The sequence below is a fragment of the Cetorhinus maximus genome, chromosome 18 (assembly GCF_964194155.1).
Source record: "Cetorhinus maximus chromosome 18, sCetMax3.hap1.1, whole genome shotgun sequence".
Taxonomy (NCBI): Eukaryota; Metazoa; Chordata; class Chondrichthyes; order Lamniformes; family Cetorhinidae; genus Cetorhinus; species Cetorhinus maximus.
Genome location: NC_135896.1, coordinates 71,881,716 through 71,907,229, shown reverse-complemented (window position 1 = coordinate 71,907,229; position 25,514 = coordinate 71,881,716). Strand labels below are relative to the sequence as shown.

Here is a 25,514-nt window from a genome sequence, read left to right as displayed (position 1 = left end):
TGTAGTTGCGTTCCTGAAAATTGCGACTTTAAGTGAAACAACTTTAAATGAATCGTTGATTCCTAAGGGAATCAATGTTAAAACCAGCGTTTGGTTTTTCCAGGCCAGAAACATCCAAAGGAACCGATGTACAGGTTCAAACACTACTGTACATGTGCAGTACTGTGCATTCCTAGCTGAAATAACTTGCAAGATAACATAAATCACTAAATATAAAAAGTACTGTGTAGTTAGGTAATTTACGACCTTTCTGAGCAGAAGAAACATTATGTTGAAATAAATGCCTAAATGCCTGCATTCATAAACAACATAATCTTTAGAGTAAAATAAATTTAAAAATATAAGAAATACAATATATTGTTAATATAGTATTTACAGTGCACTCATCTGGTTTTGGATTGGCCACGCATCATCTAGTGGCAGACGTTGAGTGCTGCAGGTGCAGCAGAAGTCCCAGGACTTCATTGTAAGCTCAGAGTGGGAATGGGAATAAGGAGAAGAGGAGCAGCTGAAGAAATCCCCGGTGATGGCAACAGGCACCAGGGACTTTAAAGGTAAGAACAGAGGGCAAGACCAGGAACTGAGGAGAAGAGGGACTTCAGGCCTGAGGGTGGGAGCAGAAGCGTTGGGAAAAAGGTCATGTGTGCATGCAGGCCACAGAACAAAGTCAGTGGCAAATAATGTTAAAGTGAACCTCACAACATTAAATGGATAAAAAGCTAAAAGCTACTGCGGATGCTGGAAATCCAAAACAAAAACAGAATTACCTGGAAAAACTCAGCAGGTCTGGCAGCATCGGCGGAGAAGAAATCAGTTAACGTTTCGAGCCTTCATGGCCCTTCGGCAGAACTGAAGCATAGTTAGAAGAAGGGAGAAATATAAATTGGTTTAAGGTGGTGGGGGGGGTGGCGGTGGCGGTTGGTGGTGTTGGTGGGGGGAGAGAGAGCCATTGAGGGTGTGGTGATTGTGGAGATGAGCAGATAATCAAAAGATGTCACAGACAAAAGGGTCAAAGAGGTGTTTTGTCTGAGAAAAGTGCTAATTAAGAATGGAGGACAGGATATTCAAAGTACAGCTCTAGTGGGGGTGGGGTGGAAAGGCTAACAAGGTTTTAGTTTTAGATTTAAAAATAATGGAAATAGGTGGGGAAAGAAGAATCTATATAAATTATTGAAAAAAAAGCGGGGGCGGGGAAGAAACGGGGTGGGGATGGGGGGAGGGGGAGTTTAAGATCTAAAGTTGTTGAATTCAATATTCAGCCCGGAAGGCTGTAAAGTGCCTAGTCGGAAGATGAGGTGCTGTTCCTCCAGTTTGCGTTGGGCTTCACTGGAACAATGCAGCAAGCCAAGGACAGACATGTGGGCAAGAGAACAGGGTGGAGTGTTAAAATGGCAAGCGACAGGGAGGTTTGGGTCTTTCTTACGGACAGACCGCAGGTGTTCCGCAAAATGGTCGCCCAGTTTGCGTTTGGTCTCTCCAATGTAGAGGAGACCATTAAATGGATATACTGTCACTACTTTATTAACAATGTTAAAGCAAAACAATGTTAAGTGAATCAGTGTTAAGTGGAGACTTGCTGTACATGCATGCTAAACAGTAGAAAAAGCTTGCAGAGGTAAGCAATCCCACAACCAACGATCAGATCAAAGCTCTGCAGTCCTGCCACATCCAGCCATGAATTCAGCCAATTAAACTACTGACTGGAGGAAGAAATAAAAACAAACTGCTGGAAATACGCAGTAGACCTGGCAGCATTTGTGGAGAGAGAAACAGGGTTAACATTTTGAGTTGAGTGTGACTCTTCTTCAGAACTGAAGGAAGGTAGAAATTTTATGCTGTTGTAAGTAGAGGGTGAGGAAGGAAGAACAAAAGGGAAGGCCTGGGATAGGGTAGATGGTGGGAAAGATTAAGTGACAAGGACATCATGGAACAAAAGGCTAAGGGAGTGATATGGTGTAGTAAAGAAGCAAGGCATTAGCCAGATTGAGTTTGAATGACAATGGGCCTGAATTTATCAGAGTCAGATTGCCACTCCACTCCTACTTTCATACCTTCAAGTTCTTCCAATCCTGTCTCGCCCGAACTCCCGACTCAGGCAGGGCGAGAACTGTGTTGGGCAGTGCGTTCCCGGAGCTTCCTTTCGAGGGGCAGAGTCTGATGCATGCAGGCCAGGCCCTCTTTTTATGGCACTGGCTACCATAAATCAGGCTTAAAGGTCCAGCCGCTTCCAAGTCAGGGAGAAGGTAGGTTTGTCAGGTAAGTGGTTAGAATTGGAGAGGTGGGGGTGGGGGCAGTTGGGCAGTCAAGGGGCGGTCTGACAGGGTCAGAACTGGGGGGGGTGCAGTAGTAAGGGTTGGGGGTTGGTGACATGTGGTTGTAGTCCCGTGGGGTGAAGGAGGTAGTGTGAGTGGAAATGGTTTTAATTCTTCTAACTTTTTCTGGATAACTATTGATGTAAGACCGTCTAGACCATCCAAAGTTTGAGATTTAAATCACATTTTCAGATGGTTCCCATTGCAGGGCAAATGCCCAAAGGAAGTTTGAACTTCGCGGGCAATTACCGTGCAATCCTTACCTGGGAACCTCTGAGGGAGTTACCCCCAGCGCATCTTGGGGGTACCCCCAAGATGCACTGCCCTGGAGCTCAGAAGTTACAGCCCCAAATAATGAACAACTCTGAATGAAAGCGAAAATGTGAAAAAACAAGATTAAGACTGGCACATTGCATAAAACAAAGAATCAAAATGGGGGACAGAGTTCATGGTCTGAAATTGTTGAACTCACTGTTGAGTCCGGAAGACTGTAGGGTGCTCACTTAAAAGATAAGGTCTGGATCTCAACCTTACATTGAGCTTCATTGCTCTCAAGCTGACATCGCTATCCTCAGCAGCCTCCAGTGTCCCAGTGTAGAGAATTAAAGTGACAGGCAACTGGAAGCTTGGGGTCATGCTGGGAGAATGAATGGAGGTGTTCTGCAAAGTGGTTACCCAATCTGCATTTGGTCTCCCCAATGTAGAGCAGACCGCATTATGAGCAGTGAATATATTGCACTATAGAAGTACAAGTAATTCACTGCTTCACATGGAAGGAGTGTTTGGGGCCTTACACAGTGAGGAGAGGGGAGGTAAAAGGGTAGATGTTAAACCACCTGAGATTGCATAAGAAGGTGCCATGGGAAGGGGACAAGTTGTTAGGAGTGGTGGTTTGAGGGGTGGTCCAGGGTGTCGCAGAGGAAATGGTCCCTTTGGAAAATGCTAACAGGTTTGAGGAAGGTGTAGATGTATTTGGTGGTGGCATCACGCTGGAGGTGATGGAAATGGTGGAGGATGATACTTTGAATGTGGAGGCTGGTGGGGTGGAAAGTGATGACAAGGAGAATCCTATCATGGTTCTGGGAGGGAGGGGAAGGGATAAGACCAGAAGTGCAGGAAATGGGTCAGCCATGGTTGAGGGCCCTATCAACCTGGGGAGTTGGGGAGTAATCCTTGATTGAGGAAAAAGGAAGCCATATCAGAAGTGCTGTTGTTGAAGGCTGTATCATCAGAACAGATGCAACAGAGAAACTGGGAGAATGGAATGGAGTCCTTACTGGACTCAGAGTGTGAGGAAGTATAGTTGAGATAGTCGCGGGAGTCGGTGGGCTTATAGTGAATGTTAGTAGGTAGCTTATCCCCAGAAATGGAGGCAGTGAAGTCGAGGAAGGGAAGTGTCAGAGATGGACCATCTGAAGGTGAGAACAGAGGGGAAATTGGAAGCAAAGTTGAAGTTTTCTAGTTCTGGGCAAGAGCAGGAAGCACCACCGATTATAGTTGATGCATAAAACTCATAACATTTCTACCTTCCTCCAGTGCTAAAGAAGAGTCATCTTCAACTTAACGTTAACTCTATCTCTCTTTCCACAGATGCTGCCAGACCTGCTGAGTATTTCCAATACTTTGCTGGAAATCTGAAATAAATCAACTGTAGTATTTTGCTTTTATTTAACTGAAGGAGGAGGCTCCACAAACATCTCTATACTCAAAGGTGGAAGACCCCAGCACATCAGTGCAAAAGACAAGGCTGAAGCATTTGCAATAAAAACAGAAAATGCTGGAAAAACTCAGCAGCTCTGGCAGTACCTGTGAGAGAGAGACAGAGTTAATGTTTCGAGTCTGTATGACTTCTTCAGAGCTGAAGAGAGGTAGAAATGTGATGGATTTTATACTGTTGAAGAGAGGGGGTTGGAGGTGGGGTGGAGCAAAATAGGCCAAGGATAAGTGGGAGCTCAGGAGAGATTTGACAAAGATACCATAGACACAAGACAAAGGTGGTGTTAATGGTAATGTTAAAGACTAAAGAAGGTGCTAATAGTGGCATAAGTGATTTAGCAGAATGTGTCAATAGCAGAACAAGGGTTAGCGCCCTGTGAAAGCAAAACATAAGAACATGTTACAAATGGCCCTGTTGGGGGAGAGGGTTGGGAAAAAAAATTTAAAAGATCAAAATGGAAGATGGAGTTCATGGTCTGAAGTTGTTGAACTCAGTGGTAAGTCCAGAAGGCTGTAAAGTACCTAATTGGAAGATGAGGTGCTGTTTCTCCAAATTGTGTTGGGCTTCATCAGAAGGAACAACACCTTATCTTCCAGTTAGGTAATTTACAGCCTTCTGGACTTAACATTGAGTTCAACAACTTCAGACCATGAACTCCATCTTCCATTTTGACCTTTTTCTCCCCAACCCCCCACCAGCCCAACAGACCCATCTGTAACGTGTTCTTATGTTTTGCTTTCAGATCGCTGACCTTTGTTCTGCCATTAACACGTTCTGCTATCTTACCTTTATACCACTATCAGCACCTTCTTTAGTCTTTAACTTTACCACCAACTCTCCCTTTGTCTTGTGTCCATGGTATCTTTGTTAAATCTCACTTGAGTTCCCACCTATTCCTGACATTCTATGTTGCTCCACCTGCTCCATCACATTCCCATCTCTCTTCAGCTCTGAAGAAAAAGACATAAGGACTCGAAACGTTAACTCTGTTTCTGTCTGCGCAGATGCTGCCAGACCTGCTGAGTTTTTCCAGCATTTTCTCTTTTTATTTCAGATCACAAGCATCCGCAGTACTTTGCTTTTACATTACTGAAGCATTTGTAACTATCCTCAGCCAGAAGTGTCAAGTGGATGATTGATGTCTACCTCCTCGAGGCCCCCAGCATCACAGATGTCAGTCTTCACCCAATTTGATTCATTTTGTGTTATCAAGAAACAGCAAACAGACTGGACACAGCAAAGGCTTTGGCCCTGACAACATCCTGACTGTAGTGCTGAAGACTTGTGCTTCAGAACTAGCCGCACTCCTGGCCAGGTTGTTCCAGTATAACTACAACACTGGCATCTACCTGACAATGTGGAAAATTGCCCAGGTATGTCCTGTCCACAAAAAGCAGGATAAATCCAATCTGGCCAGTTACTACCCCATCAGCTTACACTCAATCATCACTAAAGTGTAGGAAGATGTTATTGACAGTGCTATCTAGTGGCACTTAGCAATAACTGCTCACTGGATCACTTGGCTGCACATTACAGTCTTGGTCCATTTGATATTAAGGCAGCATTTGACCGAGTGTGATGTATAGGAGTCCTAGCAAAATTCAAGTCCGTGGCAATCGGTAAAACTTTCCACTAGTTGGAATCATATGAAACACAAGGGAGATAATTGTGGTTGTTGGAGGTCAATCATCTCAGTCACAGGAAATTGCTGCACAGGTTCTTCAGCATAGAATTCTAGGCCCAAACATCTTCGGCTTCATCAGTGAGCTTTTCTCCACTGCACTGTGTTTAGTATCATTCACAACTCCTCAGATAATGAAGTAATCCATGCCTGCATACAGGAACAACAACAACTTATGTCTATATATCACCATTAATGTAATGAAATATCCCAAGGCGCTTCACAGGAGCATTATAAAATAAAGTAAGACACCAAGCCACAAGGAGATACTAGATCAGATGACCAAAAACATGGTCAGAGAGGTAGGTTTTAACAAGTGCCTTAAAAGAGGAAGCGAGGTAGTGAGGTGGACTGGTTCAGGGAGGAAATTCCAGAGCTTGGGGCCTTAGCAAGTGGTGGGTAAAATGTGGAAGATCGGCATTAGAATAGTCAAGTCTAGAGGTAACAAAAGCATGGATGAGGGGGAAAAACCTGGACAACATTCAAGCTTGGGCTGATGTGGGTAAATTATCAGGCACTTGTGTGGTATGAATGTTGTGACCATCTTCAATGAGAGAAAATCTAAAAATCTCCCCTTGATGTTCAGCAGTATTACCATTGCTGAATGACCCCACCATCAACACCCTGGGAGTCACCATTAACCAGAAACTAGATCGGTCATATAAATACTATGGCTACAACAGCAGGTCAGAGGCTGGGAATTCTGCAGCGAGTAACTCCCCTCGTGACTGTCCACCATCTATAAGGCACAAATCGGGAGTGTGATGTAATACTGTCCACATGCCTTGATGAGTGCAGCCCTAATAACACTCAATAAGCTCAATAACATCCAGGGCAAAGCAACCTGCTTGATTGGCACCCCATCCACCACCAGTGCACAGTAGCAGCAGTATACAGCATCATCAAGGTGAGGATTTGGCAATTCAGGAGGTGTTACTTAATGCCAGCCACTAGCCATATCCAGTTGCCTGCCTAAGGAACTTTTGCAGTTGGGCACAACTTGCCCTCCCCCACCCCCAAAACCCAGCAACCCAGTGGAGTCCTCCAACCTCTGCCTCGGGTCTCAGATTTTCCAACACCACCTCCCGCCTCGGATTTTACTGGTCCTGCAATTTTCACCGACCCCAGTTCCTTATCTAACCTGAAATCAGTTTTAACTCCCAACAGGCAGGAGAATCCCAATTTCTGGATTCTGACTTTATGACCCACCTGCTTCCAGAAAATTCAGACCCGTGTGACAAAGTGAATGGTTGGCATATATTACTGTACCCTTGTTTTACACAGTACATCACTTGCATTTTTATACTACCTTTAACATAGTCAACACTCTGAAGGTGCTTCCCAGAAGTGATTACCAAACAACGTTTGACACTGAGTCACATCAAATATTGCGTAGATGGCCAAAATCTTGGGCAAAGAGTTTTAAGGTGTGGTAGGGAAGAGGAAAGCAAAGTAGAGAGGAGGAGAGGAAAGGGAAATAGAAAGGAGGAGAAGTTTATTGAGGTATTCCAGAGCTTAAGGCCTAGGCATCTGAAGGCACAGCCACCAATGGTGGAACGATTAAAATTAGGGATGCTCAAGAGGCCAGAATTAGAAAAGCGCAGATATATAAAGGATCGTGCGGCTGGAGGCGATTACAAAGGTAGGGAGCGACAAGGCCATGAAGAGCTTTGAAAACGAGGAGAATTTTAAAATCCAGGTGTTGCTTAACCAGGAGTCAGTGTAGGTCAGTGAGCAGAGTGGTGATGGGTGAACAGGGTATGGTGTGAATTAGGGCATTTGATGACCAAATGGGCATCATGGGTGGCAGAGATTTCAAAGACCTCAAATTTGTGCAAGGTAAACAATAGGCTGGCCATGAGTGGGTTGGAATAGTCAAACCTAGAGGCATGGATAAGAATTTCAGTAGCAGATGAGCTGAGGTGGGGAGGGTTTGGAAGATATTATAGAGGTGGAAATAAATGGTCTTTGTGATGGAATGGATATAGGAACAGGAGGAGACCATTTAACCCCTTGAGCACGTTCCACCATTCAATGAAATCATGGCTGACCTGTGAACTAACTCCACATACTCACCTTTGTCTCATACCCCTAATAACTTTGGTTGACAAAAATCTTATCAATCACAGATTTTCAAGTAATCAATTACCGTTTGTGGAAACAAGTTCCAAACTTTTGCCACCATTTACGCAAATAAGTGTTTCCTAATTTCACTCCTTAAAGGTCTGACTCTTAATTTTTTGACTATGCCCCCTGTCTTCGACTCCTTAACTATTGGAAATAGTTTCTCTCTATCCATCCTATCTGATCCACTTAATATCGTGAAAACTTTCACCTTAAACTTCTAAATTCCTAGGAATACAGCCCTCGTTTGTCTAACTTCCCCTCATAGCTTAACTCATGGAGTTGAGGTTTCATTCTATTAAATCTATGTTACACTCCCTCCATAGACAGTACATCCTTTCTAAGGTGTGGTATCCAGAACTGATCATGGTACTCCAGGTGTGGTCCAACCAGGGCTTTGTATAGCTGAAGCATGAATTCTATCTCCTTGTAATTCCAGTCCTCTAGATGTGAAGGCATGGATGAGAATTTCAGTTGTTTTTTGATTCTTTTCTATCCATGTTAATGACAGTTTAATAATTCTATGTACTTCAACCCACAAGTCTCCTTGGATCTCCACTGTTTCTAGCTTTTTACCATTTAGAAAGTACCCTGTTCCATCCTTTTTAGGTCCAAAGTAGATGACCTCATATTTGCCTGCATTGAAATCCGTTTGCTAGTTTTGCCTATTTACCAAATTCAATTTTATGCTTCCATTTACACTGCTTTAAGTACCCACTATTGCTGCGTTGGTGGAAAATTTGGATCCGTAGCTTTCTATCCCATCATCTAAGTTATTAATAAATACAGTGAATCACTGAGACTCCAGCTCAGAACCTTGTGTGATACTAGTTACATCCTGTAAATTTAGAGTTTCTGCCCATTATCACTACTCTCTGTCTCCTTCTATTCAACATATTTTCTAACCCGGTGAATGATTTGACTTCAATTCCATGAACTTCCACCTTTTCAATTTCTTTTCTGTTGAAAGAAATACTGAACCATTTCCTGTATCATAGAATGACGCAGCGCAGAAGGAGGCCATATGGCCCTTCGTGCCTGTGCTGGTTCATTGAAAGGTCTGTCTAATTCATCACACTCCCCTGGTCTTTCCCCATAGTCTGTAAATTTTTCTTTTCAACTATTTATCCAATTCCTTTTTGAAAGTATCTATTGAATCTGCTTCCACTGTCCTTTCAGGCAAATCATAACAAACTGGGTTTAAAAAAGAATTCTCCTAATGTCCTTAAATCTATACCCTTTTGCTACCAACCCTCCTGCAGTGGAAATGGTTTCTCTTTATTTACTCTATTAACCCTTTATAATCTTGAACACCTCTATTAAATTTCCCCTTTACCCTCTGTGCTACAAGGAGAACAAACTCAGCTTCTCCAGTCTCTCTCATACAACTGAAGTCCCTCATCCCTGGTACCATTCTAGTAAATCGCGTTTGCGTCCTCCCTAAGGCCTTTACATCCTTCCTAGAGTGTGCTATCCAGAACTGGACACTGACCAATGATTTATAAAGATAACTTCCTTGCTTTGGCACTCTGCCCTGATTTTTACAGGGCTTGGGGTGGCTGAAGCTGAAGAATCTGGCAGAACCAAGTAAAGGAGGTGTTGATGATCTTAATTGTTGGACCTTGTAAACATATTGTAGCTCTCTAGCCAGCAGGTAAGAGGGAACACATCGGCAGAAGGCAGTAGCTGGGGACTCGCTGGGTCAGTCCCCAGCAATCAGGAAGGATGTAAGAACCGATTTGAAAGTTTAGCACTCCACCTCTCCATTATGGGACATTTTGACACCTCTATATCGACTGCTGTAAAACACTTATGTACATACATCACCTGGTCTCTTGCACTCCCTTTAAGAGCATACCTTTATTTAATATTGCTTCTCTTCATTTTTCTCACCATAAACAAAACTTCACGTTCCTCTCTCGTAAATTTCATCTGACATGTGCCTATGCATTTCAAGTCTACGTCCTTCTGAAATCTGTTACTATCCACCTCATTGTTTACTAGACTTTCAAGCTTTGCATCATCTGTAAATTATGCCCCATATACCCAAGTTTTGTCATTAATTTATATCAAAGTTGAGTTGAGTTGATGGCAACCACCTGTCTCGAGACAAATGGTCTGTGCCGAGGGTGTATATCACTTCTGTATTGAACATTGTCTATTGAGGATGTAGAGGCCAATTCGTGATTGGCAGTCCCTTCTGCAGCTGGCATAGATGAAGTGTTGGTCTGAGGTCGGCTGATGTTTGTTCCTTCTGATGGGCTCTCTTTTCCGCTGCCTGGTCATTTCTTTTGTCTTCTGCTTTTTCCATGCCCTTCCACACTCATTGTCTCCAGGCACACCAATCAGCAGTGAGGATTTCCCAAACATTGACTCTGACACCTGTCAACTTGAAGTTTAGCTTGCAGACACCCTTGTATCACAGACATGAGCGACCTTGTTGCTGATAGCAAGCTTGCTGTAGAGCATGTCTTTGGGAATATGGGCATCATCCATTCGGCTCACGTGACCCAGCCAAAGGAGTTGCCGCTGTCTCAAAGGTACATGTGTTGGGGATCCCTACACACTGGTGTACTTCCATATTTGGCACTTTGTCTTGCCAGGAGATGCCCAATATTTGTCTGAGGCAGCGGAGGTGGAAGCTGTTCAGCCACTTTTCCTGGCTTGCATAAATTGGCATCGTGGCATCAGGTCAAACATGCACAAGCTGGTTACCACCTACTCTCAACCCCCTCAACTGATGAATCAGTCTTCCTCCATGTTGAACACCACTTGGAGGGAGCACTGAGGGTGGGGGACTTCAACGTCCATCACCAAGAGTGGCTCAGAAACACCGTTACTGCTAGACTGGAGACACAATTTTACATAAGGATTTTACGGTCCCACCAAAGTCAACGGACTTTTGAACAGCTCGCCGCGTTTTACGACCCCGTCCCCGCCGCAATGGGACCATAAAATTCCACCCTGGTTCTTCGGCAGATGGTGAGGGAACCAACAAAGGAAAAAACCTATTTGACGTCATTCACACAAATCTACCTGTCGCAGATGCATCCATCCATGACAGTATTGGTAGGAGTGAGCACCGCACAGATCTTGTAGAGATGAAGTCCCATCTTCACACTGAGGGTACCCTCCATCGTGTTGTGGGTCACTACCGCTGTGCTAAATGGGATAGATTTGAAACAGATCTAACAACTCAAATCCATGAGGTGCTGTGAGCCATTGGGAACAGCAAAATTGTATACGACCACAACCTCATGGCCTGGCATATCCCCCAATCAACCATTACAATCAAGGCAGGGGATCAACCCTAGTTCAACTAATAGTGCAGGAGGGCATGCCAGGAGCAGCACTAGCCATACCTAAAAATGAGGTGTCAACATGGTGAAGCCACAACATAAGACCACTTGCATGCCAATCAGCGGAAGCAGCATACGATAGACAGAGCTAAGCGATCCCACAGCCAATGGATCAGATCTGAGCTCTGCTGTCTTGCCACATCCATGTCATGAATGGTAGTGGACAATTAAAAAGCTAACTGGAGGAGGAGGCTGCATAAATATCCTCATCCTCAATGATTGGGAAGCCCAGGACATCAGTGCAAAAGACAAAGCTGAAGCATTCACAGCCATCTTCAACCAGAAGTGTTGAGTGGATGATCCATCTTGGCCTCCTCCTGAGGTCCACATCATCACAGATGCCAGTCTTCAGCCAATTTGATTCACTCCCTGTGATATCAAGAAACAGCTGAAGGCACTGGATACTGCAAAGGCTTTGGGTCCTGACAGTATTCCGGCAATAGTACTGAAGACTTGTGCTCCAAAACTAGCTGCACCCCTAGCCAAACTGTTCCAGTACAGCTACAACACGGGCATCTACCTGGCAATGTGAAAAATTGCCCAGGTATGTCCTGTACACACAAAGCAGGACAAATCCACCCCGGTCAATATACTCTCAGTATCCCCTATCAGTATACTCTCGATCATCAGTAAAGTAAAGTGCCGCCAACATCAAACAGCACTTACTCAGCAATAACCTGCTCAGTGATGCTCAGTTTGGGTTGCGCCAGAGCCACTCATCCCCTGACCTCATTACAGCCTTGGTCCAAACATGGACAAAATAGCTGAACTCCAGAGGTGAGGTGAGTGACTGCCCTTGACATCAAGGCAGCGCATTTGACCCAGTGTGCAGTGTGTCATCAAGGAGCCCTAGCAAAGCTGAAGCCAATGGGAATCGGGGAAAGCACTCCATTGGTTGGAGTCATACCTAGTACAAAGGAAAATAGTTGTGGATGTTGGAGTATAATTATATCAACCCCGGGACATCACTGCATGAGTTCCTCAGGTAGTGTCCTAGGCTCAACCATCTGCTGCTGCTTCAACAAAGTCCTTTGCTCCATTATAAGGTCAGAAGTAGGGATGTTCGTGAATGATTACACAATGCTCAGCACCATTCACCACTCCGATACTGAAGCAGTCCATGTCCATTTGCAGCAAGACCTGGACTACTGTGATGTGTGGTGTGAATGTTGCCACTTAGTTGCCAGACAATGACCATGTCCACCAAGAGAGAATCTAATCATTCAATGGCATTACCATAGCTGAGTTCCCCACTATCAATATCCTGGTGTAAAAGAAGCTGAACTGGACCAGCCATATAACCACCATGTCTACAAGAGCAGGTCAGAGGCTGGGAATTCTGCAGAGAGTAACTCACCTCCTGACTTCGCAAAGCCTGTCCACCATCTACAAGGCACAAGTCAGCAGTGTGATGGAATACTCTCCACTTGTCTGGATGAATGTAGTTCCAACAATACTCAAGAAGCTCGACACCACCCAGGACAAAGCAGCCCACTTGATTGACACCCCATCCACCACAATAAACATTCACTCCCTGCATCACCAGTAGTGTGCATCATCTACAAGATGCACTGCAGCAACTCACCAAGGCTCCCTCGACAGCACTTTGCAAACCTGCAGCCTTTACCACCTAGAAGGACAAGGGCAGCAGATGCCTGGGAACACCACTACCTGCAAGTTCTCCTCCAAGTCACACACCACCCTGACTTGGAACTGTATCACTGTTTCTTCACTGTTGCTGGGTCAAAATCCTGTAACTCCCTTCTTAACAGCACTGTGGGTGTTCCTTCGGCATATGGACTGCAGTAGTTCCCAAGAAGGCGGCACACCACCACCTCCTCGAGGGCAATTAGGGATGGGCAATAAATGCTGTCCTAGCCAGTGATGCCTGTATCCCATGAACGAATATGAAGAAAAGTTGTCCATGCTTCGCTACTGTAAAGGAGGGTGCTGAGAACACAAGCCTGGTACACACGGAGCTTTGTATTTTCGGTTAGTTGCTGGTGGACAACACTCAACTTCTCGACTTTGACATGACAGCTGTGGCCTTGGTAATCCCAGTGCTTATTTCAGCACCAAGGGACAGGTTTGTGGTAACTGTTGATCCAAGGTTTGTGAAGCTGCTGATGGCAACCTCACTCTGGAGGTCAATGTTGATGGAAGGTGGAGCCTTTACATCCTGGCTCATTATTTTGGCCTTCCTGAAGTTGATTGTCAGTCCGAATTCCATGCAGGCCATGGAAAACCAATCTACAAGCTGTTGCAAGTGAACTTCAGCATGGGATGCCATTGGAACATCATCAGCAAACACAACTCATGGATTAGGACATTACGCACTTTGGTCTTGGTGCGCAGTCTTGCCAAGTTGAACAAAGTAAGTTGAGGCTTATACTATATACTGCCCTGCAATCTGAAAAACAAACGTTTTGCACTATTTTCTGAATCGCTGCCAATGCATCTTTAATCCCTGGCTCAATGGCAAGAACAACTTGCATTTGTATAGCACCGTTTAATGTAAATCGTCCCAAGGCATTCCTTATTAAACAAAATTTAGTACCGTGTCACATTGGAAGATATTAGAACTGGTGAAGGATATTAAAGGAGGAAAGTGAGGTATAGAGGCAGTGAGTTTTAAGAAGGGAATTCTGGAGCTTAGGATTTTAACAGTTGAAGGCATGGCTACCAGTGATGGAACAATAGAAACAGAGGATGTACATGGCCAAATTGGAGAGGTGCAGAGATCTCAGAAGGTTGAAGAGCTGGGAGAGATGACAGAGACATGGAGAGCCCCCCAAACAGTCAGGTAGAGATAGAAGGACAGATATGTAGACAAATCTCAGGAAAGTGTAAAAATAATAGGATAATAATAGTAGGGGAATTCAACTTCCCCAATATTAACTGGGATAGACAAAGTGCGAAAGGCTTAGAGGGGCGGAATTCTTAAGACGTATGCAGGAGAACTTTTTAAGCCAGCAAGTAGAAAGTCCTACAACAGAGGTGCTTGACTTAATTTTAAGGAACAAAGCCGGGCAAGTGTTGGAAGTGTCAGTGGGAGAGCATTTCGGTGATAGTGACCATAACTCAGTAAGATTTAAGGTAGTTATGGAAAAGGACAAAGATGGACCGGAAATAATGGTTCTGAATTGGGGGAAGGCCGATTTTAATATGCTAAGACAGGATCTGGCCAAAGTGGACTGGGAGCAGCTATTTGTAAGAAAATCTACATCAGAGCAGTGGGCATCATTCAAAAAGGAAATAGAGTGCAGTGCCAACATGTTCCCGTAAAGGTGAAGGGTGGGACCAACAAGTCCAGAGAACCCTGGAAATTAACGAATGTACAGGATTGGATAAGGGAAAAAAGTGCTCAAAACAGCAGAAGCCCTAGAGGTGTATAGAAAGTGCAGGAGGTTACTTAAAAAAGAAATGAGGAGAGCAAAGAGGGGGTATGAAAAAACAGAGGCGGGTAAGATATAGGAAAATCCAAAGGCGTTTTATAAGTATATTAGGGACAAGAGGATAACCAGAGAAAGAGTAGGGCCCATTAGGCCCAAAGTGGCAATCTGTGTCAGGAGCCGAAAAACGTAGGTGAGGTTTAAAATGAGTACTTTGCACCTGTATTCCCTATAGAGAAGGACGATGCAGGTATCGAAATCATGGAGGGGTCTTTGAAATACTTGAACAAATTAGCATTGAGAGGGAAGAGGTATTAGCGGTTTTAGCGGGCTTAAAAGTAGATAAATCCACAGGTCCAAATGAGATGTATTCCAGGCTGCTGTGGGAGGCAAGGGAGGAGGTTGCTGGGGCCCTGACATTAATTTTCAAATCCCTTCTGACCACAGGAGAGGTGCCAGAGGACTGGAGGACAGCTAATGTGGTATCATTATACAAGAAGGGTGGTAGGGATAAACCAGGGAACTATTGGCCAGTGAGTCTAACATCAGGGACGCAGGGAAACTTTTGGTAAAAATTCTGAGGGACAGAATTAATCTCCACTTGGAGAAGCAAGGATTAATCAAGGATAATCAGCATGGCTTTTGCAGGCGGAGATCATGTCTGACAATTTGATTGAACCTTTTGAGGAGGTGACTAGGCATGAAGATGAGGGTAGTGCAGATGATGTAGTCTACATGGACTTCAGTAAGGCTTTTGACAAGGTCTCGCATGGGAGACTGGTCAAGAAGGTAAGAGCCCATGGGATCCAGGGCAATTTGGCAAATTGGACCCAAAACTGGCTTAGTGGCAGGAGGCAGAGGGTGATGGTTGAAGGTTGTTTTTGTGATTGGAAGCCTGTGTTTGGTAGCATACCGCAGGGTTTGGTGCTGGGTCCCTTGTTGTTTGTAGTGTACATTAATGATCTAGACATGAATGTAGGAGGTATGATCACTAAGTTCGTAACCTTTCATGATGCATTTTGGGGGGACTAACACGGCAAGGGAATACATAATGAATGGTAGGACCCTAGGAAGTACAGAGGATCAGAGGGATCTTGGTGTACATGTCCATAGATCCCTGAAGGCAGCAGCACAAGTAGATAAGGTGGTTAAGAAGGCATATGGGATAGTTGCTTTTATTAGCCGAGGCATAGAACATAAGAGCAGGGACGTTATGTAGGAGCTACATAAAACGCTAGTTAGGCCGCAGCTGGAGTACTGTGTGCACTTTTGGTCGCCACACTATAGAATGGCTGTGATTGCATTGGAGAGGGTGCAGAGGCGATTCACTAGGATATTGCCTGGGCTGGAGCTATTCAGTTATGAAGAGAGACTGGATAGGCTAGGGTTGTTTTACTTAGAGCAGAGAAGGCTAGGGGGTACCAGATAGAGGTATACAAAACTATGAGGGGCATAGTAGATAGGAAGAAACTTTTCCCCTTAGCGGAAGTGTCAAAAACCAGGGGCATAGATTTAAGGTAAGGGGCAGGATGTTTAGAGGGGATCGGAGGGAAAGATTTTGTGGTTGGAATCTGGTCCACACTGCCTGAGGAGGGGGTGGTAGAGGCAGGAGCCCTCACAATATTTAAGAAGTATTTAGATGAGCACTTGAAACGCCATAGTATACAGGGCTATGGGCCAAGTGCTGGAAAATGGGATTAGAATAGATAGATGCTTGATGACCGGCACAGACATAATAGGCCAAAGGGCCTGTTTCTATGCTGTATAACTCTATGACACGAAAATTGGTGGTGTGGTAAAGGGCGAGGAGGATAGCCTTAGACTACAGGACGATATACAGGGCTGGTCAGATGGGCAGAACAGTGGCAAATGGAGTTTAATCCTGAAAAGTGTGAGGTGATGCATTTTGGGAGGACGAACAAGTCAAGGGAGTACACAATGAATGGTAGGACCCTAGGAAGTACAGAGGATCGGAGGGATCTTGACGTGCATGTCCATAGATCCTTGAAGGCGACAGGATAAGGTGGTTAAGAAGGCATATGAGATACTTTTATTAGTTGAGACATTGAAGAGAGGAAGGTTATGATGGAACAAAAACAGAAACCGCTGCAAAAACTGAGCAGGTCTGACAGCATCTGTGGAGAAAGAAACAGAGTTAACATTTCGAGTCCACATGACTTCTTCAGAGCTAAAGAGAAGTAGAAATGTGATTAAATTTATACTGTTTAAGGTGGGTGGAGCAGGTGAAGCTGGATAGAAGGCCAGATATAGGTGGAGGCAAAGGAGAGATTGACAAAGATGTCCTGAACTAAAGGACAAAGAGAGTGTAAATAAATATGGTACGGGCTAAAAAAAAGGTGCTGATAGTGGCGTAAAGGTAAGAAAGCAGAATGTGATAATATCAGAACAAGGGTAAGCATGTTGTGAAAGAACAACATGGACCAAGTAACAGATGATCCATTTGGGGATGGGGTGGTGGTGGGGAGAAAAGGATAGAAAATGGGATAAAGGGGGGATAAAAAGGGAATAAAACAATGAATAAATGAATAAAAATAAAAAATAAGTTGATAAAAAATAAAAATGAATGTAGAAAAAAGAGATTAAAAAGGGGTGAGGATAGAGGAGAGAGTTCATGGTCTGAAGTTATTGAACTCAATGTTAAGTCCAGAAGGCTGTAAAGTGCCTGATCAGAAGATGAGGTGCTGTTCCTCCAGTTTGCTTTGGGCTTCACTGGAACATTGCGGCAGGCCAAGGACGGACATGTGGGCATGAGAGCAGGGTGGAACGTTGAAATGGCAAGCGACGGGAAGGTCTGGGTGATGCCTGCAGACAGACTGAAGGTGTTCTGCAAAGCAGTCACCCAGTCTGCATTTGGTCTCCCCAATGTAGAGGAGGCTCCATTGGGAGCAGCGAATGCAATAGACCAAATTGAAGGAGGTGCAAGTGAAGCGCTGCTTCACCTGAAAGGAGTGTTTGGGCCCTAGGATGGTGAGGAGGGAGGAGGTAAAGGGGCAGATGCTTTTCCAGCATTTTCTGTTTTTGTTTCAGGATTCCAGCATCTGCTGTATTTTGCTTTTATCTAAGGTTATGATGGAGCTGTATAAAGCATTAGTTTGGCCACATCTGGAGTACTGCATGCAGTTCTGGTTGCCACACTATAGGAAGAATGTGATTGTATTAAACAGGTTGCAGAGGAGATTAATGATGTTGCCTGGGCTGGAAGGTTTCAGCTATGAAGAAAAACTAGACAGGCTGTGGTTGTTTTCCTTAGAGCAGAGAAGGCTGAGGTTGGTACCTGATTGAGGTGTACAAAATTATGAGAGGTATAGATAGGGTAGATAGGAAGAAATGTTTCCTCTTAATGGAGGGGTCAATAACCAGGGGGCATAGATTTAAGGTAAGGGGCAGGAGGTTTAGAGGAGATTTGAGGAAAACCTTTTTCATCCAGAGGGTGGGGGGTATCTGGAACTCACTGCCTGAAAGGGTGTTAGAGGTGGGAACCCTCACAACATTTAAGAAGCATTTAGATGAACACTTGAAACACCATAGCATACAAGGCTACGGGGCAAGTGCTGGAAAATGGGATTCGATAGGGGCTTGATGACCAGCGCAGACACTATGGGCCAAAGGGTCTCTTTATGTGCGGTATAACTCTATGGCCAGAATTTTACGTCCTGCGGGCGGGCGCGCGCCTGACCCAATCAGCAGTAAAATAGTGCACGATGACATCGGGTGAGTGTCCCAACACCATCGTGCACTCAGACAATATTTCGGTCGGCGGGTGCATGCGAAAGTCGACAGCGTGCCAGTTGACAATTAAGAGGCCTATTAATGCCATTAATCAATTAATTTAATCCTTTTTTTTTGCTGCCCATCCAACCTTACACTTAGCAGGCGGGCGAATCGGCCAGACGGCCTTTGCATTTTTGTGGAAACTTCATCCACGGGCGGGATGAAGTTTCCAACAGTAATTAAAAATAAATTTAAATTTCGAAACACTTTTTATGATGCCCATGTTCATGTGACTGAGTCATATGTGGGGACATACTTCCCAAATTTTTAAAACCTTCATTTTTCATTTTAAAATTCTTCAGCTCCCTGAGGCAGCTCTGTGCACGCGTGCGCAGACTTCAGTGCTTGCGCTCCTCCTGCCCCCACCCCAGCAGCGCTGAGGCTCTCGGCAATTGTGGTCGGAACCTGATCGTGGGTGGTGGTCTGTTCCGCAGCCGTTCCCGGGCCCGCCCGCCTGAGGAAGGGAAAATCCTACCCTATGACTCTATGAGAGGCGAGACCATGCAGGGATTTGAAAACAAGAATGAACATTTTCCAACCGATGTGTTTTTGGGCTAGGAGCCAACGTAGGTCAGCAAACACATGGCGAGGTGCCAGAAATCATCTCCCAAAGAAGGGAAAATTGGACAAAAATCATTCTGCCCGTAATATATTTGGTTTTTTAGGAGCATGAAACTTGCAATTTTCAATAATCACTGATTTTCCCTTTAACCTTCCATGAGCATATACTTGAGTTGAAAATAAGGGTGATAATAGATTTTTTGGGGACAAGGTTATACATTGTTTCTGTGCAATTATAGTTTAGTTCGGTAATTAGTTGTTTGAGAATTCTCATTCTAATTTTATACCCATGATATTTATACAGCTCGGAAAGGCCCAGATGGGATGGTCATTTCCAATAATTACTGTGACTTCTGTCTCGGTGGGTCGAACATGAACAAGAAAACAGGCAGGGCTGAGGAGCTGGTCTCATGCTCAGACTGTGGGCGCTCTGGTAGGTGTATCATGGAATTCTATCAAATGAACTTTAAGATGAACCCATTGAATTGATTTGAAATTGCAGCTGATTAGATCAGTTCTTGCTGCAGTCTGTATATGCTTAATAACCCTGGAACCTAGCAGGCACATATTGCTGCTGCATTGTCAGAACAAAATTGATTAGTGCCCTGAAGAGAGACGTGTGCAGCTTTCTTTAAATTGATGTGCCGTGCTGCACCGGATCTGCCAATAGCTGAAATGAATTTTGATTGCATTAGTGACACTAGATTTTACTGATAATGAACTAAGCATACAATACTGAGAGCAAATTCAAAACATGCAAACTGAGAATATTAGAGTTTGCAGATTAAATGTCAGGCTAATTGAGGTTTTTAAAAAAAATAAGGATCATGAAAGTACGCTTTTTTAATGTGTTGTTCCATAGCCTATTTGTCAAAGCACTTGTTTGACAAAGAGAGATTAAATTTTTAAATTGCCAAATAATTTATCATCACACTAATTCTGTGGTTAATGGCTGTTAAACAGTTAGTGGAACTTTGGCACCTACTTACGTCAACAGCTTTTTTTTTGTTTAATTGGGTAGAGTACAAGATAGGATACAACAAATCTCCTTTTAGCTAAGTTTGCAGTTTAGAGCAAGATAAAGGCAAGAATCCTGTTTAACTTGGTTTTTTAAGCTTTGATCCCTGTTTCTTCACTGTTATGACACTGTCATCAGTGAAAATCATAAGAGTTAATAAGTAAGTACTTTAATATTGCACCAAAGTTAATTCCAAAAGCAGAAATATTTTTATTTTTTGTATCATATTCTCCCACCTATCCTTTCTGTTCAGTATTAAAACAGAACCGAGGCACTTCAATCAATTTTCCTAGCTTATACTCTTAGCATCAGAATTTTAGCTTCTCTCTCTCTCTTATTCCCACCCTGCTGCCAACTGAAATTGCTACTGAGGCTACTATTTGTGCAAGTCAATTATTGTATCTACAGTTGAGGTTATATGGATGTGAATTCCGCTTCTTTCATCGTTGTTGTTGTTGCACCTAATTCAGACTGATAGAAGTGGGAATAGAAAAACACACGCAAGCCAAAGATATGAAGTCAATTCAGAAAATACTGGAAAAGCACAGAAGGCTAATCATCTGAGAGAGAAAGGCGAGGCAACATGTCGATGTAGCCTTGTAATGAAACTGATCTTTGAGCTTTAACCAACCTTTCTCTCTTTGAATGTCGTGTATTCCCGGCATCTTTTTCAAATTAATGTAATTGATAAAATGGTAGTTCATCAGAATTAAAACAGACTCAAGTGTCCCAACTGCTTTGAAATGTGTTGAAGTCTTGATAACCTCGGGGATATTGTGAACTTTTACTGTGCCTCCCTCCAAATATTATTTCTATAAAAAGAAGTCTAGTTTGAATCAGAAGTATTTATGCAGCAAAACCGACTGGTTGTGGTTTCAAATATGCTTGTGTTTTTAAAAAAATAATATGGTTAATTTCATTTCAGAGAATTGTCAGATTTTTCTATTTGCTTCCAAACCAACTAAATTAAGGGGGATTTGTGTTTGTTATATTCTCATGGTTAGATTTTAACCCTTTCGCTGACTGCTTAGTAACAGGGTCTGAAGTTAAGAGCTGAGGATTCTTGTTAGCATAGATCTTGTATGTTTTAGAGGTAGGATCTATGATTGATTTTTTTATTTTTTTCATTTTGTGTGTGTGTGTGTGTGTATTGCTGAACCCATGTGCTGATATGTACATCATCATACATGTTAGCTTATTTGGGACAAGGAGTCGTAAAGGATCTGGACTTGCGCAGTGCAGAGGACTTGTTTGGTGCAACGTCTGAAAGTGACACTTCCACGTTTCATGGCTTTGATGACGACGATATCGATGAGCTGCTATCAAACAAAAGCGTTCATTCACCTGCTAGTAATGATGCAGATAACAAGTGCAGCAGCTAAATACGCAATTGTGGGAAATACCTGCTAGCGCACAAAAAAACAAATTCGGGCGAGATTTAATGAATGACCTTGACAACAATGAAGCCTTTTGTTTCCAAAAAGCTCCTGCTGAATTCTAGACCTGTTTTAATATGAAACTGGGCTGTTGAAAATGAGCAGAGTCAATGCTTTTATTCGTTCATCAGTAAACAAGAGAATCTAACTTTGAAGATGATCAGGATCACTTTTGGCTCGTGATTTGTGTTTTTTAAAAAAGAGACATTTGACTGACCACCTTACCTTACTGAGTGAATGGGGGACAAAGGGATCCTGATGTACTATGGGCGATACTGCTGAGCTTAATGGACTTACCCTTATAAAGTGCAATGGCTTTAAGTCGACTAGCTCCCTCCAGCAGGCAAAGTTGTCTTGACTTACTTTTGCCATGCACATAACATCGATGCTCCTCGCGAGTGGAAACGTAGCCTCCAGGCTCCATTCTACACCTCTTGCACCTGCAGTTCTAAGGTTTTGTGGCAATGAAATTCACTATGCGATGAACTGAAGGAGTTTATATAAAAAAAAAGTTTTAATTTTTTTGAAGGAAAACTGTGCCTGTCCCTTCTGGGACTTGTACCTTTTTTGTTGAGTCTTTTCTTTTTTGGTCAGCTGAATTGCTCTTCTGCTGCTAAAAGTGCTAAAACATTCTGGTTGCATCTGATGAAGAAACCACATCAATAGGCATGTGTTCTGATGGCAGAAATAGAATGACAGCAGCAACTTTTTTGATCCTGTTGATTTAAAAGGAGATCATCAATTGCATTGCAAGGTATGTGTGCAAAGTTTTTGTTTTACCTCACTTTTAAGCAAAAAAAGAATTGTTCTTAAGAATTGCATGATTTGCAGTAATGGCTTTTTGCCGTGTTGGTGTAACCCTTGTGGGCTGGGCAGGTTATATATTCTACATTAAAGTTGCAGCTGTATTGTTCTGAAATTTATTAATGCACCAAATTTTGACCTGTAAGAAGACTTTCTCTAACAGCCATGCAGCCTTTTAAACAAACAGCTCTCCTCTACCATTCCTTACCACAGATTGCCTGGATGTCGGTGGTTACCAAGCAAGCCATTTCCAGGAAGGAAGGAAGGAAGGAAATGAATTATGACCATGTTACCAGTGGGATATTGCCTCCTAGCACCTCATTAATGTGACCCAAACTCAGGAAAGCACTGAAAATGTGCAGTATGAAGGACAACTTCATTGTGAATTAGATTTTTATATTTATTAGACCAACAGCTGAGCTGGTCTTCAGATTTTTTTGGGTGGGATATGTGTGGAAATATATTGAACAAGTCTTGTATTTGGCAATATTGAAATTTAGCAAAAACCTGATATTTTGTGTAGATCTTATTTTTCTTTAAAAAGAATCACATCATTTTTAATGATGAATATGGTAGCTAGTTTTACTGATGAACTCTTAAAAACTGAAATCAACTCTGCTCAATTTTGTTGTCAAAGCCATTTGCTTGAATCTCAATAGGATTGCTGCAAGTGGATGTGGTAAGTGTCAGGTGTGTCTTTTGACTGTCCAGAAGTCTAGTCATTACTTTCTATTTATTGATTTAGTTTCATTGTAATTTGCTGTAATCCCTTTCCCCAACCCTTTGTGATGAAGTATTGTCACCATCAAGTGGATGGTATTGTTCGTTGTATAATGTTAAATGTAAAAAAAAATTCTTTATAGACTGGATTAAAATGCTACTGAGCTTATAAAATTTTTATTTGGGTTAAAAAAAATAAACTGCATATTGGTCTCCCTTTGTCCAATTTACTTGTGGCACTTTTTCCTTAATTTCAGACTGGTGGTTCTATGTAGCTTGAATTTGCAATTAATGTTGGGTTGAAAATGATTTTCTTGTACTTTGTAATGTTTTATAGACATGGTTAGTTATGTAGTTGCAGCTTGTTATAACACTGTGATAGCAAACAAGCTTAATACACAGCAGCCCTGCCCAGCAGCGAAAGGGTTAATTTTAAGTTAAAATTTACTTTGTCTTTTCTGCACTCTTTTTTTCTCTCTCTCACAATTTCTCCCCTTTTTACTTTCCCTCCTTTTCCCTCTCACCCTTCTCTTTCTCTCCACTTTTTTCTCCCCCTCTCTCTATCTTTCCCTCTTTCTCCCCTTTATCTCTCTTTCTGTCTCTGTGACTCAGGAAATGGTGTATAAACATCTCCTGTTTGTGCATTTCCTCAGGTCACCCCACCTGTTTGCAGTTCACAATAAATATGACTGCAGCTGTGAAAACCTATCACTGGCAGTGTATTGAGTGCAAATCCTGTAGCCTGTGCGGGACTTCTGAAAATGACGTAAGTTTTTTCTTGTGTTCGTCACCCTGTAACCTAAGAATAAAACAATATTGGTTAGAATCGTTTATCTAGTTGCTGTGTGCACTCAAGATGGCCTATGTGTTTATTTAATAAATAAACAAGGATAGCCCTGGGTCAAAATCCCTGGTCTGTGGTGAGTTAGCAGCTCTTAATTAAATGGTTGTTGGGATGCTATGGTTAATCATAACATCCCACATTAAGAAAGGGAAATGCTCAGCAGGTCTGGCAGCATATTTCTGCCATTTTATTTGGGAGGTGCAGTTTACATTACTAAAGCAAGCACTAGTGGATTACCTGAGAACTATGAAAAGTTCAAATAGCTGGTACAAAGCCCAAAGCTGTCCTCAGAGGTTCTTGAATGCAGTCGAGATTTTACACCATTTACAATTGCTGGAAGCTCAACATCACTTTTTATCTGGCAAGCTGAGGTCACAATAGCAACTATTAGCCAATCCAGGCATTTCCCTTTCTTAAAAGCAAAAAACTGCGGATGCTGGAAATCCAAAACAAAAACAAAAATACCTGGAAAAACTCAGCAGGTCTAGCAGCATCTGCGGAGAGGAGCACAGTTAACGTTTTAAGTGGGCCGTCCGAGGTTATGACCCCACCACTGAACTTCAAGCCATTGTTTCCAGGACTGTTACTGACCTCATCTCCTCTGGAGATCTTCCTTCCACAGCTTCCAACCTGATAGTCTCCCAACCTCGGGCGGCCCGCTTCTACCTCCTACCCAAAATCCACAAACAGGACTGTCCCTTCAGACCGATCATGTCAGCCTGTTCCTGCCCCACGGAACTCATTTCTTGCTATCTTGACTCCATTCTCTCTCCCCTTGTCCAGTCCCTTCACACCTACATCCATGATTCCTCTGACACTCTACATCATATCAACAATTTCCAGTTCCCTGACCCCAACCACCTCCTCTTCACCATGGACGTCCAATCCCTCTACACCTCCATCCACCAGCGGGATGGTCTGATGGCTCTCCGCTTCTTCCTCGAACAGAGGCCGGAACAATTCCCATCCACCACTACACTCCTCTGTCTGGCTGAACTTGTTCTCATACTGAACAATTTCTCCTTAAACTCCTCTCACTTCCTCCAAATAAAAGGTGTGGCTATGGGTACCCGCGTGGTCCCCAGCTATGCCTGTCTCTTTACGGGGTATGTAGAACATTCCTTGTTCCAGTCCTACTCCGGCCCCCTCCCACAACTCTTTCTCCGGTACATCAATGATTACTTCGGTGCTGCTTCATGCTGTCATCTGGACCTGGAAAAATTTATTAATTTTGCTTCCAATTTCCACCCCTCCATCATTTTCACATGGTCCATCTCTGACACTTCCCTTCCCTTCCTTGACCTCTCTGTCTCAATTTCTGGTGATAGACTGTCCACCAATATCCATTACAAGCCTACCGACTCCCACAGCTACCTCGACTACAGCTCCTCACACCCCGCTTCCTGTAAGGACTCCATCCCGTTCTCTCAGTTCCTTCGCCTCCGTTGCATCTGTTCTGATGATGCCACTTTGAAAAACAGTTCCTCTGACATGTCTTCCTTCTTCCTTAACCAAGGTTTTCCACCCACGGTGGTTGACAGGGCCCTCAACCGTGTCCGGCCCATCTCCCGCGCATCTGCCCTCACACCTTCCTCTCCCTCCCAGAAACATGATAGGGTGCCCCTTGTCCTCACTTATCACCCCACCAGCCTCCACATTCAAAGGATCATCCACCGCCATTTCCGCCAACTCCAGCATGATGCCACCACCAAACACATCTTCCCTTCACCCCCCCGGCGGCATTCCGCAGGGAT

General features: G+C 43.5%; 1 protein-coding gene across 4 annotated transcripts in view; it reads left to right on the top strand.

The window, feature by feature from the left end:
• The window catches only part of dpf3 (double PHD fingers 3), a 126,980-nt gene that overhangs the window by 87,254 nt on the left and 14,212 nt on the right, over positions 1–25,514 (top strand). For 2 of the 4 annotated variants that reach the window (XR_013579501.1, XR_013579500.1), the window contains 3 exons: positions 19,243–19,371; positions 21,151–22,146; positions 22,410–23,129. Coding sequence is in view for 2 of the 4 variants with exons in the window: in XM_078562895.1 (XP_078419021.1) it covers positions 19,243–19,371; positions 23,570–23,682 (242 nt within the window). In the remaining 2 variants the exon portion in view is untranslated. Of the gene's footprint in view, positions 1–19,242; positions 19,372–21,150; positions 22,147–22,409; positions 23,130–23,569; positions 23,683–25,514 lie in introns of those variants that run through there. The other 2 variants (XM_078562895.1, XM_078562894.1) reach the window with 1 other exon arrangement.